This window comes from Gekko japonicus, unplaced genomic scaffold (assembly GCF_001447785.1).
Source record: "Gekko japonicus isolate JY-2015 unplaced genomic scaffold, Gekko_japonicus_V1.1 scaffold33, whole genome shotgun sequence".
In the NCBI taxonomy this organism is placed as follows: domain Eukaryota; kingdom Metazoa; phylum Chordata; class Lepidosauria; order Squamata; family Gekkonidae; genus Gekko; species Gekko japonicus.
In genome coordinates this window covers 1,226,399-1,243,264 of record NW_015174272.1, presented here as the reverse complement: position 1 = coordinate 1,243,264, position 16,866 = coordinate 1,226,399, and the positions used below count along the sequence as shown (strand labels likewise).

At 46.2% G+C, this 16,866-nt stretch overlaps 1 protein-coding gene across 3 annotated transcripts in view; it reads left to right on the top strand.

Annotated features, from left to right (window-relative positions):
- Positions 1-7,726: 7,726 nt before the first annotated feature.
- The window catches only part of KANSL2 (KAT8 regulatory NSL complex subunit 2), a 26,602-nt gene continuing 17,462 nt past the window's right edge, over positions 7,727-16,866 (top strand). For 2 of the 3 annotated variants that reach the window (XM_015423685.1, XM_015423683.1), the window contains exons 1-3: positions 8,024-8,105; positions 8,815-9,073; positions 11,788-11,966. In XM_015423685.1, coding sequence (XP_015279171.1) covers positions 8,093-8,105; positions 8,815-9,073; positions 11,788-11,966 — 451 coding nt within the window. In that variant the 5' untranslated portion in view covers positions 8,024-8,092. Of the gene's footprint in view, positions 7,910-8,023; positions 8,106-8,814; positions 9,074-11,787; positions 11,967-16,866 lie in introns of those variants that run through there. The other variant, XM_015423684.1, reaches the window with a different exon arrangement.

Below are 16,866 nucleotides of genomic sequence, written 5' to 3'. Positions count from 1 at the left end.
ATTTCTCACTTCCCTCCTTGACCACACTGCTTCCATTGAGATGTCCTCTAACTTTGCCTGCCACCTAAATGCAGTCAGAAGATTAAAGGACTAGCTAGCTGATGCATTAAAAAAATTCAGGTGGGATCGCGTTATAAAGATGAGCCTGTGTCCTCCTGTGGGAACTCGGAGTGCCTTCAGAAAGAAGGGTTCTTGCAGCAGGAAAAGGTGGGACTGCTTTGGGAGTTGGAGCTGGAAGGAAGTTAGAAAGCCTGTATAAATGTTAGAACAGTAATCGTGATTCTGGGATGCTTTAAATTGTATTTAAACTGCATTATGAGATATGAGATTTTCACATTTTGTTAGAGGGGGAAAACTACTTTTCAAAGTCTTTGTGAAGACAGCAACAAATGGAATCAGACAGATTTGGATTGCAGAATGGAAGTAGTGAAAAGAGCTGGTGAACCGTTCATGAATTTATGGGAACCTACTTATCTTCTCATTTCAAGATATTTACCAGCATTACAAAATTGTGGCCAGCCAGGGGGTATCCTGAATTGGTTTGAGTCCTAGGTAGAAGAATATGAAAACTGACCCTTGCTAATGATAGTTCCAGAGATGTATCTCAATCAACGGTTGCAGAGCAAAAGGCATACTCACTGGCCTAATTCTCCAAGCCTTTGTAAAATTAATAGGGCTAATGCTTAAGTATGGCCATTTTCGTGCAGTTTCTCTAGATCACATTAGAGTGCTCTAAGATTCAGCCTTGAGTGGTAGCATGTAAGCAGTTGCACAGAGCAGTTGGCCTTGTGTCCTTTGGATGTTCAGTCACTGTTTCAGCAAACTGTGTCAAGGCTTTTCTACCACTGAAGAAAACCTCCAAGTTGAAAATTAAAGCTAAGACTTTGGTGTGTCACAAAACATGCTCAGCTGGGATGAAGTACTTTGATTAGAATATATTGCTAGTCCACTGTAGTGTGTTCAATAGAAACAAAAATTGGGGAGAGGTGGAAGGCTGGGAATGGGCTGTGTCTGCAGTCTCATGTAAGATGAACTGAGTTTTTGCTGGTTTGCCAATTACTGAGAGGTGCAACATATTTAAAACCACAAAAAGCATTTGGTCTCTGGGGAGCTGATTTGGTTTGATACATTTCAATCTGAATCTGGAACAGTGACTTTATTATCACACCATCTCTGGATTTCTGAAGCAAAGGTGTCTCAGCTTTGTCAAAACCTTTGGGCCTGGTTTCACATAATCATTCGAAACTGATTATAATTCCCAGCTCATATTATTACTATTCTAAGTTTCAATAAATGTACTGTCTCCACATTTGGTCTGTTATTCAGTATTTTATTGATTGCATGATGTTATTAAGTACGCTTAACCTCTGAATGACCAAAAAGAAACCAGGCTGCTGGCGCTTAAAATCAAAAAGGTGGCAGGGCAGTTTTTAAACTGAATATTGGGGGAAAGCCGACAGGAGATGAAAAGTCTCTGGTTCGGGATGGCTCATCTCAGAGAGATGAGGGGGTAGCTGTTGCTTTTCTACAGGATTGGAATTGTCCATTGAGACTATGGCTAGTGATATGGACTGCCTGACAAGGTCTCGAGAGAGCAAGAGGAAGGTTGCAGGCTTAACGTGTATGGGAAATTATAGGTGTTTCTATACAAATGCTAGAAGTGTCCGAGGTAAAATTGGGGAGTTGGAGTGCTTGGTGTTGGGGGGGGGGATAGACATTGTGGGTATTTCAGAAACTTGGTGGCTAAGGAAAATAAACAGGTTGCTTACCTGTAACTGGTGATCTTCGAGTGGTCATCTGTGCATTCACACCCATGGGATCTAGTGCGCACGCACTGGATCGATTGGTGCTGTAGCAAGCTCTTTTAACGGATTTTTGCACCCAGTCCCTCGGGCGTGCGCAGGAACCCCACTGCGCATGCCCAGAGGGGTGGGCGCGGACATCCTGCGAGTTCCTCGGAACGGCACAGCTCATCTGATGAGAGTAGCGGCAAAAGCCGGGGTGAGCACAGGGAAAAACATAAGGGCCACTCCGCCAACCATCACCATCACAATCATCACTCTCACAAACATTTGCACACACAGCCAGTTGCAAGCACCAAGCGACCAGGAGACTCTAAGCATAGCAGCCAGAGTGGCACGGCGCCCCACAAAGGTTATGTCCCAACTTGTTCCTCCCGTAAGAGACCCCTGGCTGAGGAGGGATCAGCTGTAGCACATGAACACCAGCCCAAAATCAGCAAGGGTTCAAAAGGGGCCACACTGTCATTCCCCTTCCCTCAGCACCCCGGACATAGCTTGGATGCAGCCAGTTTATCTTTTGCACAGGGCAGCAAAGTGTTCAGGTGGTATCAAATGTTGGATGCAGTGCAATTCACTGACATTGCATCACAGTGGGCTTGTTAGAGGTTTCTCTTTGAGCCATCTTGAAACGAATTAAGACTGCATGGCAGCAGTGTCTGTTGCACTGTGCCTGTTACTTTTTTTTACCTGACTGTTCTAATAAGTGACAATTCTATTGCCTCATGCAGCAAGATGACAAGAAAAATGTGCTGGTATTTCTTGGACTGCTTATTTATATTTTTAACAGTTTTTTTGCTGAAACAACCCTCATCTGCCTTAGCATGTAACCATTGGCTGGGTACATAGTTGCATACATCTTTTGGACCCTATATATTCAGTCTAATTAAATGCAGTAATGGAGTAGTTGGCATGAGCCTAATCAAGAATTGATAGGGCTTGATTTGGCAAAAAAAGCCTTATGCTATGTAAATAGAAAACAAAAATGCAAAGTTTCCTTTAATTTATTTCTATTTATATCCCGCCTTGCCTGCACAGGCAGGCTCAAGGTGGCGTAAAAATACAATAAAACACAGATGCAAGAGCGCAATACTATAAATTACTATAACATTTCACAACAGTATATATAAAAGTGCAGTTAAGTGCAGATGGCTATTGCTGTAAGACAATCCAATGTAGCTAAGCCAGTATCCGAGTTGTTCTTAATGCCATTAACATGAGGGCCATAACAGTTCAGTTTTTAATAGCTCGATCATCAGTGGCAGCTCCTCATTGAAGGCCTGGCTGCAGCATTTTGTACTAGCTGCAGCTTCTGGATTTGGGCCAACAGCAGCCCCATGTAGAGAGCGTTGCAGTAGTCCAATCTCAAGGTGACCATAGCATGGATCACCGCTGTCAGGTCATTGCGTTCGCGGAAGGGAACCAACTGTATGATCAGCCATAGATGGTAAAAGGCTGCCTTGGCAGTGGCTGCTACCTGGGCCTCCATTGTTAAGGCGGCATCCAGGAGCCCTCCCAAACTCCTGACCCTCGGCGCTGGCACCAGCGGCGCCCCATCGAAGGTCAGTGATAAGATCCCTACCCCCAACCCGCTCCAACTCAGGCACAGGACCTCCGTCTTCGTCGGATTCAATTTCAGTCGTCTCAGTCTAAGCCAGCCCGCCACATCCTGAAGCGCCCGGTCCAGGTCATCTGGGGTAGAGTCGGACTGACCGCCCAGCAACAGATACAGCTGGGTGTTATCTGTGTATTGGTCACACCCTAGCCTGTGCCTCCAGGCAATCTGGGCAAAGGGGCTGTTAAATAACATTGGGGATAGCACCGCCCCTTGGGGAACCCCACAAGCCAGCGGGTACCTCTGGGACGTCTGCTCCCCCAATGTCACCCTCTGTCCCCAAACCTGGAGAAAGGAGGCAAGCTCCTGGATCCCAGTGTCGGTGAGGCGGTGGATCAGTAACTGATGGTCGACCGTGTCGAACATCACCGACAGGTCCAACAACAACAGTACAGCTGTGCCGCCCCGATCCAGATGCCTCCGGAGGTCATCTGTGAGGGTGACCAGTGCCATCTCTGTCCTGTGGCCTGGACGAAAGGACTGGAAAGGGTCTAGCATGGAAGTGTCATCCATAAAGCTCTGCAACTGAATCGCCACCGCTCTCTCAAGTAATTTGCCCAAATAGGGCAAATTTGAGACTGGCCAATAGTTGGCCAATTCAGCCGGGTCCAAGGATGGTTTTTTCAAGAGAGGGCAGACCCTCATTTCCTTGAGTACCCCCGGGAATAGTCCCCCTTTTACCTTGGAAACAACACTTACCTAAAGTAGTGTGTATGTACGTGAAAGCTTTACCCAGGATTAAAATTTTTTGGTCTTAAAAGTGGTAGTGGACTCAAACTTTGTTCTGTTGCTTCAGACCAACGTGGCTACCCACCTGAATCTGATCATAAGTAGTATTAGCAGGGGTCATTTCGTAGAAAGAGAGCTGCAGGAGCTCATTAGCATAACTTATTAGCATATGCCCCACCCCCTGACATCACCGGAAGTGTGCACCAGCCCCTCTGACAGGCAGAAGCACCTGGTATCCATTCTTTCCCCCCTCTCCCTTCCTTCCCTTCGCCTCCAAATCGGGTGAAGGAAAAGGGAGGGGGAGGATCTCAGGCGCTTCTGCCTGACAGAGGGGCTGGCGTGCCCACAGCCAGCTTGGGTGAATTATAGAATCATAGACACCATAGGGTGCGTTCAGACGCGGCATTTGCAACGGTATAGGTGCCGGTTGCAATCGGTGTACTCACCGGCGTTCACACATAGAACATCTGCCTTCCGTCCCTAACTGTTGCAAAGCCCTTTAAACCGTTGTACTCTGCCGCTAGTAGAAAAAGAGCTGCAGGAGCTCATTAGTATAACTTATTAGCATATGCCACACCCCCTGACATCACCGGAAGTGTGCACCAGCCCCTCTGACAGGCAGAAGCATCTGGGATCCATTCTTTCCCCCCTCTCCCTTCCCTTCGCCTCCAAGTTGGGCGAAGGAAAAGGGGAGGGGGAGGATCTCAGGCGCTTCTGCCTGATAGAGGTGCTGGCGTGCCCACAGCCAGCCTATGTGAATTATAGAATCATAGACTCATAGAGTGGGAAGGGACCTCCAGGGTCATCTAGTCCTGCACAATGCAGGAAATTCACCAATACCCCCCACACACCCCAGTGACACCTGTTCCATGCCCAGTATATGATTAAAAAAACCCCTCCATGTTCACTGGGGGCCAAACTGGCCTGGAGAAAAATTGCTTCCTGGCCCCAAAGTGGCGATCAGCATTTCCCTGGGTGTGTAAGAAAGGGCCACAAGAACTAAGCACTGATGGAACCCTTCCTGCTCTACCTCTCGTGATTTGCCTAAGTTCACACAATCAGCATTATGATCCTTTTAAAGTTGAAAGCATGATATAAATGCAAAGGACTATTTGTAAGATTATCTGTAAGACACAAGACCAGGACGCATCTCACTTCTGGCAATCACTTGGAGAGACCCTATCACTCAGCTTCCATTGCCCCACACACATCCCACACTGGAATAAGAACATAATATCAGGCCATACCACATTGCAATAAAGCCCCTACAACTGTATACAGAAATACTGAGCTTCCCTACCATTTGCCACAACTAGCCCACCACACAACCAGGATCAAGACTCCTAAGTGGACCAACAGACAGGCATACACTCGTTTGAGAAACTGAGTATTACATTACAACACCTCTGGAACATTACAGATCAGTAGAGGCAGCACTGCACAGTGGTCAGAGTTGCAGATTAATGTGGGGAGACCCAGGTTTGTATTCTCACTCTGCTGGCTGAGTGACCCCGGGCCAAATCTCCCTTTCTCTACCTAACCTACCTCACTATGTTAAGAAATCTCTCACGATTATGCAGCCAAAGCAGGCAGGAGGGAAGGAGGCAAATACCTCTAGCGCCAGAGACTTGTAGAGCAAGAGTCAAACTTTGGGGACTCACCCGTGCACCAGAGGGCCAAGGCAGCAGGAGGCAAGAAGCCTGGGCTCCTCCATGCCCGGCAGAAGATGAGGTGCAGAGGCGAGAGATGGGCAAGCAGAAAAGGCACTCAGCCAGCCGCACAAGCTGCACGCAAAGAAACTCCCGCCGCCAGACTCGCAAATGAGAAAAAGCAAGCTCAGGGTTCGTGGGTCGCATTTTGGGCTGTGGAAGAACCAGCTCAATTCCTGGAGTTCTCTTGAATTCCTGCGCTTTTGGTTTTGCTTTTTGCCAATCCGCCTCCCAAGACTGCTCCAGGTGCTCCGGCCTGAGGGCTGCTGGGGGAGGGGCTCAAGTGCTCATAGCTTGTGGAGCTGAGGCTCAATGTCTCCAGCTGCTCCGCCACCTTCCCTTGGCTTGCTCAGGATCTGAACTGAATGTACCCCTGAAAAAGGCCCATTCAGCCCCTTTCAGGCTGCTGCAGGCCGGATCAGATTCTCTGTTCTAAATCTGCTTCCCGCAGTTCAGCCCCATTATATCCTATGGGCCATTGAAGTCAATGGCGAAAACATAGGGTATATTCTGGGGGCTGGAGGGAAGGAAGTTTGAGGGAGAGGCTCCAAACTCGCAGGGTAGCTGCTGGAGCCTCTCCCCAAGATACCCTCCATGTTTCAGGAACATTGAACCAGGGGGTCCAATTCTATGGGCCCCCAAACAGGTTGCCCCCATCCCCTCCATTGTTCTCTGGTGGGGGGAAAACACAGGCGTTGCAGCTGCCACCAATAGCAACAGCAGCCATAACTTTTTAAAGAGCCCCTTCCAAGAGCTGGGGGAGCCAGAATGACCTCTCGCGTGTGATCACACGTGAGAGGTGGAATTTGCCCCCACCACCCCGGGGGCTCAGGTAGGCAAGGGAATGTTAAGGAGTAATTAATTATGGAGTATCCGTGATGTATTGCTTGCATAGCTGTAAATTCCATTGAACTCAGGTATTAGCTTCTGAATAGTCAGGCATAAAGTTGAGGGTTCAAACCCTTCTTTTGTTCAGCCTTAGCTTTTCTTATACCAAAACACCTTAAAGTGTGTAAGAAAATACCGTAACCTACCTCTTTTCCTTCCATCACTTTCACTGTTTGCTGTAGCATTCTGATCCAAGTAGTACAGCCCTACGAAAGGTCACTCCATAACCAATGTACAAAGTTTTGAGTCCAGTGGAACATTTAAGACCAACAAAGTTGAATTCTGGGTACACGAAAGTTTATACCCACAATCCATCTTTGTTGGTCTTAAAGGCGCCACTGAGCTCAAACTGCTCCATAACAAATGTGTTAGCCTTCAAGGTTTCACAAATCTCTGCGCTAGTGTTTGTTTTTATTTAAAGACGCCAGCTTCTACGACCTTTGCACTGTAATGTGGGCTGTACCGGGTCACTACAGGGAATACTCGCACACAGAAGTACCACAGAAGGGCATTTTTTTAAAACGGGTGCGAGCGAAAGTCTTATGGGCTCAGCCTAGGGTTGCCATCCTCCAGACTGGGCCCGGAGTTCTCCCGAATTACAACTGGTCTCAGGACTACAGTGATCAGATCCCCTAGAGAAAATGGGAGCTTGCAAGGGCAGACGGGATGGAATCCCATTCCTATGAGCACGTTCCTCTTCCCACCCAGAGTTGGCAACGCCGCCCCAGCTCCACGGGCTCAACTAGGGAGCCCAGCGCATCCGCCTACAGCCGCTTGATCTCAAGCTCCTCCCCCGTGGGTGAGAACCCCGAGTCTGAGCGACAACTGCTTCGGCAAATAGGATCGCGGAATTCTCTCCGAACCTCCTGTGTCTGTAAGTGCCGTCAACCCGCAGCCGATTTATGGCGACTCCAGCAAGGGGCTTTCAAGGCAAGAGGTGGCTTGCCATTGCCTTCCTCTCGGCAGCGTCTTCCTGCGGACCCGGCTTAGCTTCTGAGAACTGAGGAGATCGGCCTCTACCCCCCCCCCCTTCCCACCGTCCTACGGGAAGGCTTTTCAGACTCGATATGACCCTCCCTGCTTGAATGATGTTTCGTCTTGCCAATCGCGTTCTCCGCCTCCTGATGGTGACCTTGAAGGGCTGATGAAAACTTAGAGCGCGAGGGACGGTAAGATGGCCGCGGCGGCAGCAGCAGCGAGGGGGAGGGGAGACGGCCCTCGTTCTGGTGGGAGAGGGGAGCCACTTTCCCGCGCGCGCGGGCGGCCGTTCCTTTCCTCGCGCGTGGGCAAACGGAGCGGCGGAAGGATGCGTGCAGGAGAGCCGCCGGGGAGGGAGGACCTTTGGGAGCCCGATGGAGAATCGGGGTGGGGGTTTTCTGCGTTTGGGGGAGGGTGTGAGGGCGCGTCTTCTCAGGCAGGCAAGAGGGTTCTTTCCAAGAGAGGATATGTTTTTAAAGGGCGAGGGTAGGAGAGGTTTTTAAAAAAAACACATTCTTTTTGTTTTGTTTTGCGTTACGATCCTAAAGCCTTCCCCTTCTACTTCCTCCGCATCCGACGGGGTTTTTTTACACACCGAAACCACCGCGAATTATTTGCCTGCACTTACAAAGGAACAACAGAGCAAACCAGGATTCTGTTTTTGATGCTTACTTTTTATTTAATGGAGTGTCTCAGAAGATGGGAGCTGAACAGTGGTTGACTGGAAAAGAAGCGGGATTAATATCCAGAAAGGGAGGGGGAGGGTGTTTCAGCAAAGTACTCCCTTAGCTTCTCGGGACTGGCATTCTGTCTCTGTGGGGGTTTCTTCCGTGGAAATGGGATAAGACTGAGGTTATGAAGGAGGCTGGGGACGAGGTGGAAATTTGGGAAGAGATGATGTTTCTGGTCTTAAGTTGGGGAGCTCATTTGGAAGAACTGGTTTAAACACAGGAGGAGAAAATTGTTACCTTATGCATAGTAAGACCATGGAGAATTTAACACTTAAGTTTGTAGTCAAGATGTGATTCACATGAAAGGGGGGGGTTATGTGTTTGGTGTCACATTGTAAATAAATTGCTGATGTTTCTCCTTGTAGGGGTTGACATGAACAGAATTCGCATCCACGTTTTGCCCTCCAGCCGGGGTCGATTAACCCCAGTCCCAAGGCCACAAGAGGCCTTGTTGTGTGCGTTTGCTCACCGCCCATGCTCTCAGCCTCGCTTGGAGGGCCATGAGTTCTGCATTAAGCACATTCTGGAAGACAGGAATGCTCCTTTCAAGCAGTGCAGCTACATTTCTACTAAGAATGGGAAACGGTGCCCAAATGCAGCTCCCAAACCTGAGAAGAAGGATGGGTATGTGTTCCATATCTTCAAACTCTCTAGTGACTGATAATATATAATATATCTGCTCTCATTTTGAGATGTAGGAGCAGGTAATTTGTGATGTGTCTTAAAGACAAATAGATGAATAATAGTGTTTAGTAGTTGTGGAACACATTGGGGTTTTTTTTGCCAAATCAAGCCCTATCATATCTTGATTAGGCTCATGCCAGCTACTCCATTACTGCATTTAATTAGACTTTTGCCTGCTTTTGGTCTGTCTGGAAGTATATGTTGTAGGTCAGTGGTTGTGTTTTAAAAGGAAGACACATGAGGGATTCCTTTCCTTTTTGCTTTATGCTTTCTCAGGACATGTCCCAGCAAAAGAGGATGGGGGGGAGTTAAGGGTGGGTCTGCAAAATTATAGGTACTTCTGTGTGTGAGTATACCCTGTAGTGACCCAGTTCAGCCCACATTACAGTGCAAAATCTGTTGCCTTAGTCAGAATGTTTATCCCATATCAGCATAATACAAACAACTGAGAAAGGTTCTAAAAGGTACTTGAGTTCAAACTCTGTAAAATCTTAGGAAGGGACAGCTGCTGAGAACACAACAAAAGTAAGTTTTATATGTCTAGCTTGGATGGCATTCATGTACACATCATGTAGTTGCTTTGGGTCCTAGCTGATTTTGAAAGGCACATCTCTCCAAAGAGCTGTGGTACAGCTCCTTAAGTGTGCTTTGGTCGTGAATAAAGCATTTGTTTTCAAAACATGGAATAGTTAATTGATCCAGCATTTTTCCCATTATACTATTATTTTTCCCATTATACTAGACCAGTTGTCCAAAACTATGTCCAGTAAGAATTGTTCATTTGTTACAAGAAATGAACAAAGCACCTATGAGTGCAAAGCATCTACTCTCAAGAGACTGTTTCACTTATACATAATTAATTGCTCTGGTTTTCCTCTTTCCAGTTAGCAGGCATGCCCCTATCAAATAGGGGGAGGAGTGGGGATGGAGAGTTAAATAAGTGTGACAGCCTCTAGTGCAGGGGTGGCCAAACTGGCTTAATGTAAGAGCCCCATATAAGTAACATCAGATGTCTGAGAGCCACAAGACATGAACCAATATTACACATGTTTTTATTGGAAAATATGCAAATTTGCTTTTTATTAACATTAAATAAGACTGCCAGAAATAAAAATAAAAAGGGTAAAAACAGGTATTGATAATTATATTTAAAGAGACAAATGGGGGGTGGGGGCTTTGAGAATGCATTTAAAGTTGCTTTCTTTCTCCCCCCCCCCCCCCACTTCAAGCCTACCCACGGAGGGGAACACTGGCTGGGGAAGGGAAGACTGCCTCTTCTTCACGTCCCCAGCCACCCTGCCAGGAGCCGCACAACATGTGTGAAAGAGCTGTATGTGGCTCCCGAGCCGCAGTTTGGCCACCCCTGCTCTAGTGGAAACAGAGTCCTATTTATCTGTTGCATTGCACTGAAACACAGGGTGAGCTTCTTGGAGTGTGGGTAATTTCCATGTGAAGTACTGATAGGGAGTCTCTGTGTGTCAAAGAGTGGCATTTTGCAACCAGCGTGAGCCTCTGAGGTGCTAGCAATGCCACTGGGCTGGCAGCATGGAAATAGGTGTGACAGACATGACTTCCATTAATGCCTGTTAGACCCACATAGTGGGCCCAGCTGTCTCCCACTATGTCTGCCCAAGTATAAGCTGCGTCTCTCCTCCTCCTCCCCCCCCCATTTTGTTTGCCAGCACACCAACATCTTCATAGGTAGACATCGTGTTTGTTTTTGTTTGTTTTTTCACTTGGGCCAAAAAGGTTGCCAGCTTCTGCTGTAAAATTAAATTTCTTCTGGCTGTATGGATTGGCTGTCAGAAACATTTACTTAAGCACAGGATTCATACGGGTTTTTTTGTTAACACTATTAATAATTTTTATAAATAATAATAATAGACATATCTTAATATATGGGAAACAGGAATACAACAGCAACTCAGTAAACAAAGAACAAATCATATCACTAACAATTAGGGTTCCACTGATGAGCCTAATTAAATTGATAGGCAAGTATGCAATAACATACAGAATTCGAGCTAATAATGAAGTATTTAAAATACTTAAAATTTGGCTACTTAATAGCCCAAGGTGGAGCTGTATTTCATAGGCCATTTGTGATTTTGCTGTGCTTCAAACTTTTATTTGTCTTGTTTTAGCAACTATTCAGTTTCAAGATGTGACATTACCAGATACTCCATGATATGCTGCTCTGCTAACTTTAGAATACCTTGATGAGGAGAGTTTACTGATGTATGGGTCTTCTGTTCTGTATTGAAGTGCTGCGTGTTGTCTTGTCATCTGCTCTTATCCTCTGTTGTCTGCTTTGCTTTTTGTTCAAATGTGACCTGGTGAAAGTCTCAAGTCCACTTTGTCTTTTTCCTTGTTAATAACAAAACCTTGTTGCTTTAACAGTAAAGGTTATTAAAGTTTGTGAACTATTAAAATTCTGTTACTGACTAGAACTGGGTACTGTGTTCTGTATTTGACAGTGAAATTTAAATGATTTGCCCCCCCTACAAAATTTAATTGACATTGATAGTTTTGTATTCTCTTATGCTGTCCATTCCTTTAAACAAAACAAAAACACAATTCTTGCTTGTTTACTTGAAAATAGATGGTACTGAGGTCATTAAATACTGAGGTTTCTATTTTATCTTTCCATCTAGTGTGTCATTTTGCTCTGAGCACGCTCGCCGAAATGCTTTGGCACTGCAGGCTCAAATGAAGAAGTCCAATCCTAGCCCTGTACGAGAGTCTCTCCTTTGTCAACTGAGCTCCTACGCCAAGACAGAGCTGGGCTCCCAGACTGCAGAGAGCAGCCGTAGTGAGGCAAGCAGGATACTAGGTAAGTTGAATAGGTGACGGAAGGTTTGGCATATTTATGATTCTTGTCATTAAATCAGAATTTATTTTTTTAGAAATTATAGATCTGGTTGATGTGGCTTACACCTAAAACAGTACAGCAAAATTAGCAAGGGCATAAAAACCTCATAAAACAAACATTGACCAAACCAGTGTTCTATCTAGTCCAGCATCTTGTCTCAAACAGTGGCCAACCGGTTCCGCTGGAGGAGCAACAACAGAACATAGAAGCCATAGTCTTCCCCTAATGTTGCCTCCTAGCACTGGTATTCAGAGGTTTACTGCCACTGAATTTGGAGGTTCCCTTTAGTCACCGTGGCTTGTAGTTACTGACAGACCTATCCTCCATGAATCTGTCTAATCCCTTTTTAAATCCATCTGTACCTGTGGCCACCACTATGTCCTCTGGCAGTGAATTCCACATTTGAATCATTTGTTGTGTAAAGAAGTATTTATTTTTGTTCATCCTGAATCTACTGCCCGCCAACTTCATTTGATGCCCCTGAGTTCTAGTATTTTGGGAGAGGGATTCAATAATAATTTTATATAACCTTATAAACATTTATCACCCCTTTTGTCTTTTTTTCTAAACTCTTCAGCTTTTCCTCATAGCAACAGTGCTCCATCCCTACAATTGTTGTTCCCCTCCTCTGTACTTTTTCCAGCTCTCTGTCCTTTTTGAGATACAGTGACCAGAACTGCACACAGTATTCCAAATGAGGCTGCACCATAGATCCATGCAAGGGCATTATAATATTGACTGTTTTACATTCAGTTCCTTTCCTAATAATCCTCAACACAGTGTTTGCTTTTTTCACTACTGTGGTGCACTGGGTTGATATTTTCATCGAGCTATCTACTATGCCCTCAAGATCTTAGTGTGTACCTCTTTGGGATTGTTCATCCCAATATGCATCACCTTACACTTCAGCGTTGAACTTCATTTGCCACATTGCTGCCCAGTTACCCAATTTGAAGAGATCCTCCTGGAGCTCTTCATTCAGCCTCAGTTTTCACTATCCTGAGTAATTTTGTGTCATCTGCAACCTTAGCCACTACTAATCTGCTCACCCCCAGTTCCAGATCTATAGTACTAGCTTTTATAATTATTCTTGTGGGACCCTACTGGTGACTTCCCTCCATTAAGAGAACTGTCCATTTATTCCTATTCTAGTTCCTTTTGTTTAACCAATTTTTAATCCATAAAAGGAACCATTCTCTTATCTCATGACTGCTAAACTTACTCAGGAGTCTTTGGTTGAGGTACCTTGTCAAAAGCCTTGTGAAAACCCAAGTATATAATGTCTACTGTGTCAGCGTTAGTTACCTGCTTGTTCACTTTCTCAAAGAACTCCAAAAAGTTGGTGAAGCAGAACTTGCCTTTGCAGAAGCCATGCTGATTTTTCCTCAGCAGGCTTTGTTCCACTTCAGTAGATTGCTACAATGTGGCAACATTTACAACCTTGTTGAAAGAGAATGACTGGCCACGTTGTTTAGCTGTGATTTCTAATGTCATAAATATATATATATAAAAGAAAGTCCCCTCACTGTAAAATCAATGCCCAGGTCGAACCCATGGACCTAGAAGCATGAAAATTGGGGAGAGCACTCCTACCATGACATAGATGCTCACTAAGAAGGGATTTTTAGAAATTAGATCCCTAAGGGGGCCAAAAGGGGTAAAATGTACTCCCCCCCATTGCTTCCTATGTGGCTGCCAGGCTGCTGCCTCCTTGTACCCCCCACTCTCTGATTGGTCAGCTGCAGAGCTCAGTGTTCTGAGGTAAAAACAGTTACAGGAGACTGCAAAGAGCTAACGACAGTTGAGGAAATCAGGAATGGCCATCCACCTGTGAGGTGCAGCAGTGCTGCTGGCCCAGCCTCCCTGATGGCTTCAAATGCGCTCCCCTTACACCTGACAGGCGGCTGTCTGTCAAGTGCAGCAGTGGGTGCAGGGTGCTTAAAGCCATCAGGGAACCCACCCCAGCAGTAATGCCTTAGCAATCCTGCTGGCCCAGCCTCCACAATGGCTTCCAATACCCCTCTCCCCTACACTGGACAGGCAGCTTCCTGTCAGGTGTAGGAGAGGGAGTGGGATGTTTACATCCATCAGGGAGGCTTGCTCAACAGGATTGAGGATTGATTGCTCAGGCGGCTGTCTGTCAAGTGCAGCAGTGGGTGCAGGGTGCTTAAAGCCATCAGGGAACCCACCCCAGCAGTAATGCCTTAGCAATCCTGCTGGCCCAGCCTCCACAATGGCTTCCAATACCCCTCTCCCCTACACTGGACAGGATGCTTCCTGTCAGTTGTAGGAGAGGGAGTGGGATGTTTACATCCATCAGGGAGGCTTGCTCAGCAGGATTGCCTCAGCGCTGCTGCTGGCCCAGCCTCCCCGATGCCTTTAAACACACTCCCCCCTCAACACCAGACCAGCAGGTGTCTGTCAGGTGTAGGAGTAGGGCCAGGGTACTTTCATCCATCAGGGAGGCTGCCCAAACAAACACCTTAGCAATGCTGCTGGGCCAGCCTCCCCAAAGGCTTTAGATACACTCCCACTCACCCCTCCTCCAACTGACAGGTGATTGTCAGTTGCAGAGCACTGAAAGCCATCAAGGAGGGTGCCCAGGCAGCATTGTCTTAACAATCCTGCTGGTCCAACCTCCCCAATGCCTTCAGACACGCTACCCCTCCTATACCTGACAGACAACTGCCTGTCAAGGGTTGGAAGGGGCGCGGAGTCCTTAAAGTCATCAGGGAGGCTTGCTTAGCAGGATTGCCTTATTGCTGCTGCTGGCCCAGCCTCCCCAATGTTTTTAAACATAATCCCCCCTTATACCAGACAGGCAGGTTTTTGTCAGGTGCAGGAGCAGGACCAGAATACTTTAATCCATCAGGGAAGCTACCCTTTAGCCACACTCCCACCCACTATGGAAATATACCCCAAATTTGTAGAAAAGTGGTTTCCTGTATCAGGTTATTTAACTCCTCACAATGTGGGTTCTGGAAAATTGGTTCATATCAACTTGCTTAATCTCTGATTGCTCGTATGTTGTTTTGAATATGTATATGTCCCACTTCTTAAATGTAACATAAATGAGAAGCATTTTTGTTAAAAAAAAAAAAGTATGCCCTGCACTCAAAAAAAAAAATTCAATGCCCAGGTCAAACCCCTGCACCAAGAAACCCAAAATAAGGGGAGTGCACTCCTACCATGACGTCAGCCCCCACTACAAAGAAATTTCTGAGAAACACGATCCCTAAGTGGGTAAAAATAAGGGGTAAAATGTGTTCCCCCAATTGTTTTCTATGTGCCTGGCAGGTTGCTGCGTCCTTGGCCCACCCCCATTTGTCAACTATGTAGCTCAGAGTTCTGAGGTAAAACCTGTCTGCTCACACTCACCTCCCTCTGATCGTTCAGCTGTGGATCTCAATGTTCTGAGGTAAAAACACAGTTAAGAGACTGCAGACGTTGAAGACAGTTACAGAAATCAGCAATTGAGCTCACCAAGCAGCCGGTCCTAGCACTTGAGGGCATAATCACCAATGTGGTCTACAGAGAGGTCCTTCAGTAGAGAAAAAAACAAGTATGTATGTCTCGCTTCATTTTTTACACTACAATTCTTCTCCATTAGAATTCCTACAACAAATGTTACATTTCAAACTTCACTTCATCAGTATTATAACTGGATTTATGGAACTTAAATATAGTAGTGAAGCATGGGTATCAGGCTAGCAATAAATATTCTCTGACCTGACCTGGACAGCCCAGGCTAGCCTGATCTCATTAGATCTTGGAAGCTTAACAAGGTCAGCCTTAGCTAGAATTTGGGTGGGAGAGACCACCAAGGAATACCAGGGTTACCCCTCCTCCAACTGACAGGTGATTGTCTGTCAGTTGCAGAGCACCGAAAGCCATCAAGGAGGGGGCCCAGGCAGCATCGTCTTAACAATCCTGCTGGTCCAACCTCCCCAATGCCTTCAGACACGCTACCCCTCCTATACCTGACAGACAACTGCCTGTCAAGGGTTGGAAGGGGCGCGGAGTCCTTAAAGTCATCAGGGAGGCTTGCTTAGCAGGATTGCCTTATTGCTGCTGCTGGCCCAGCCTCCCCAATGTTTTTAAACATAATCCCCCCTTATACCAGACAGGCAGGTTTTTGTCAGGTGCAGGAGCAGGACCAGGATACTTTAATCCATCAGGGAAGCTACCCTTTAGCCACACTCCCACCCACTATGGAAATATACCCCAAATTTGTAGAAGAGTGGTTTCCTTTATTAGGTTATTTCACTTCTCACAATGTGGGTTCTAGAAAATTGGTTCATATGAACTTCCTTAATATCTGATTGCTCGGATGGTGTTTTGAATACATAGTTATGTCCTACTTCTTAAACGTAACATAAATGAGAGGCAATTTTGTAAAAACAGGGGGGGTATGCCCTCCCTCCCCCAATTCAATGCCCAGGCCAAACCCCTGCACCAAGAAACCCAACATAAGGGTAGTGCATTCCTTCCATGACATAAAACCTCAGGAGCTGACTTAACAGATGACTGCTTCTTAAACGTTGCCTGCTCCAGAGTGAGCTCACCAAGCAGCCGGTCCTAGCACTTGAGGGCATAATCACCAATGTGGTCTACAGAGAGGTCCTTCAGTAGAGAAAAAAACAAGTATGTATGTCTCGCTTCATTTTTTACACTACAATTCTTCTCCATTAGAATTCCTACAACAAATGTTACATTTCAAACATCATCAGTATTATAACTGGATTTATGGAACTTAAATATCGTAGCAAAGCACAGGTATCAGGCTAGTTTTGCATATAATAAAATTCATTTATGGAGTGTGCTTCCTAGTAGTAATTAATGTGCACCCCCATTGTGGAAT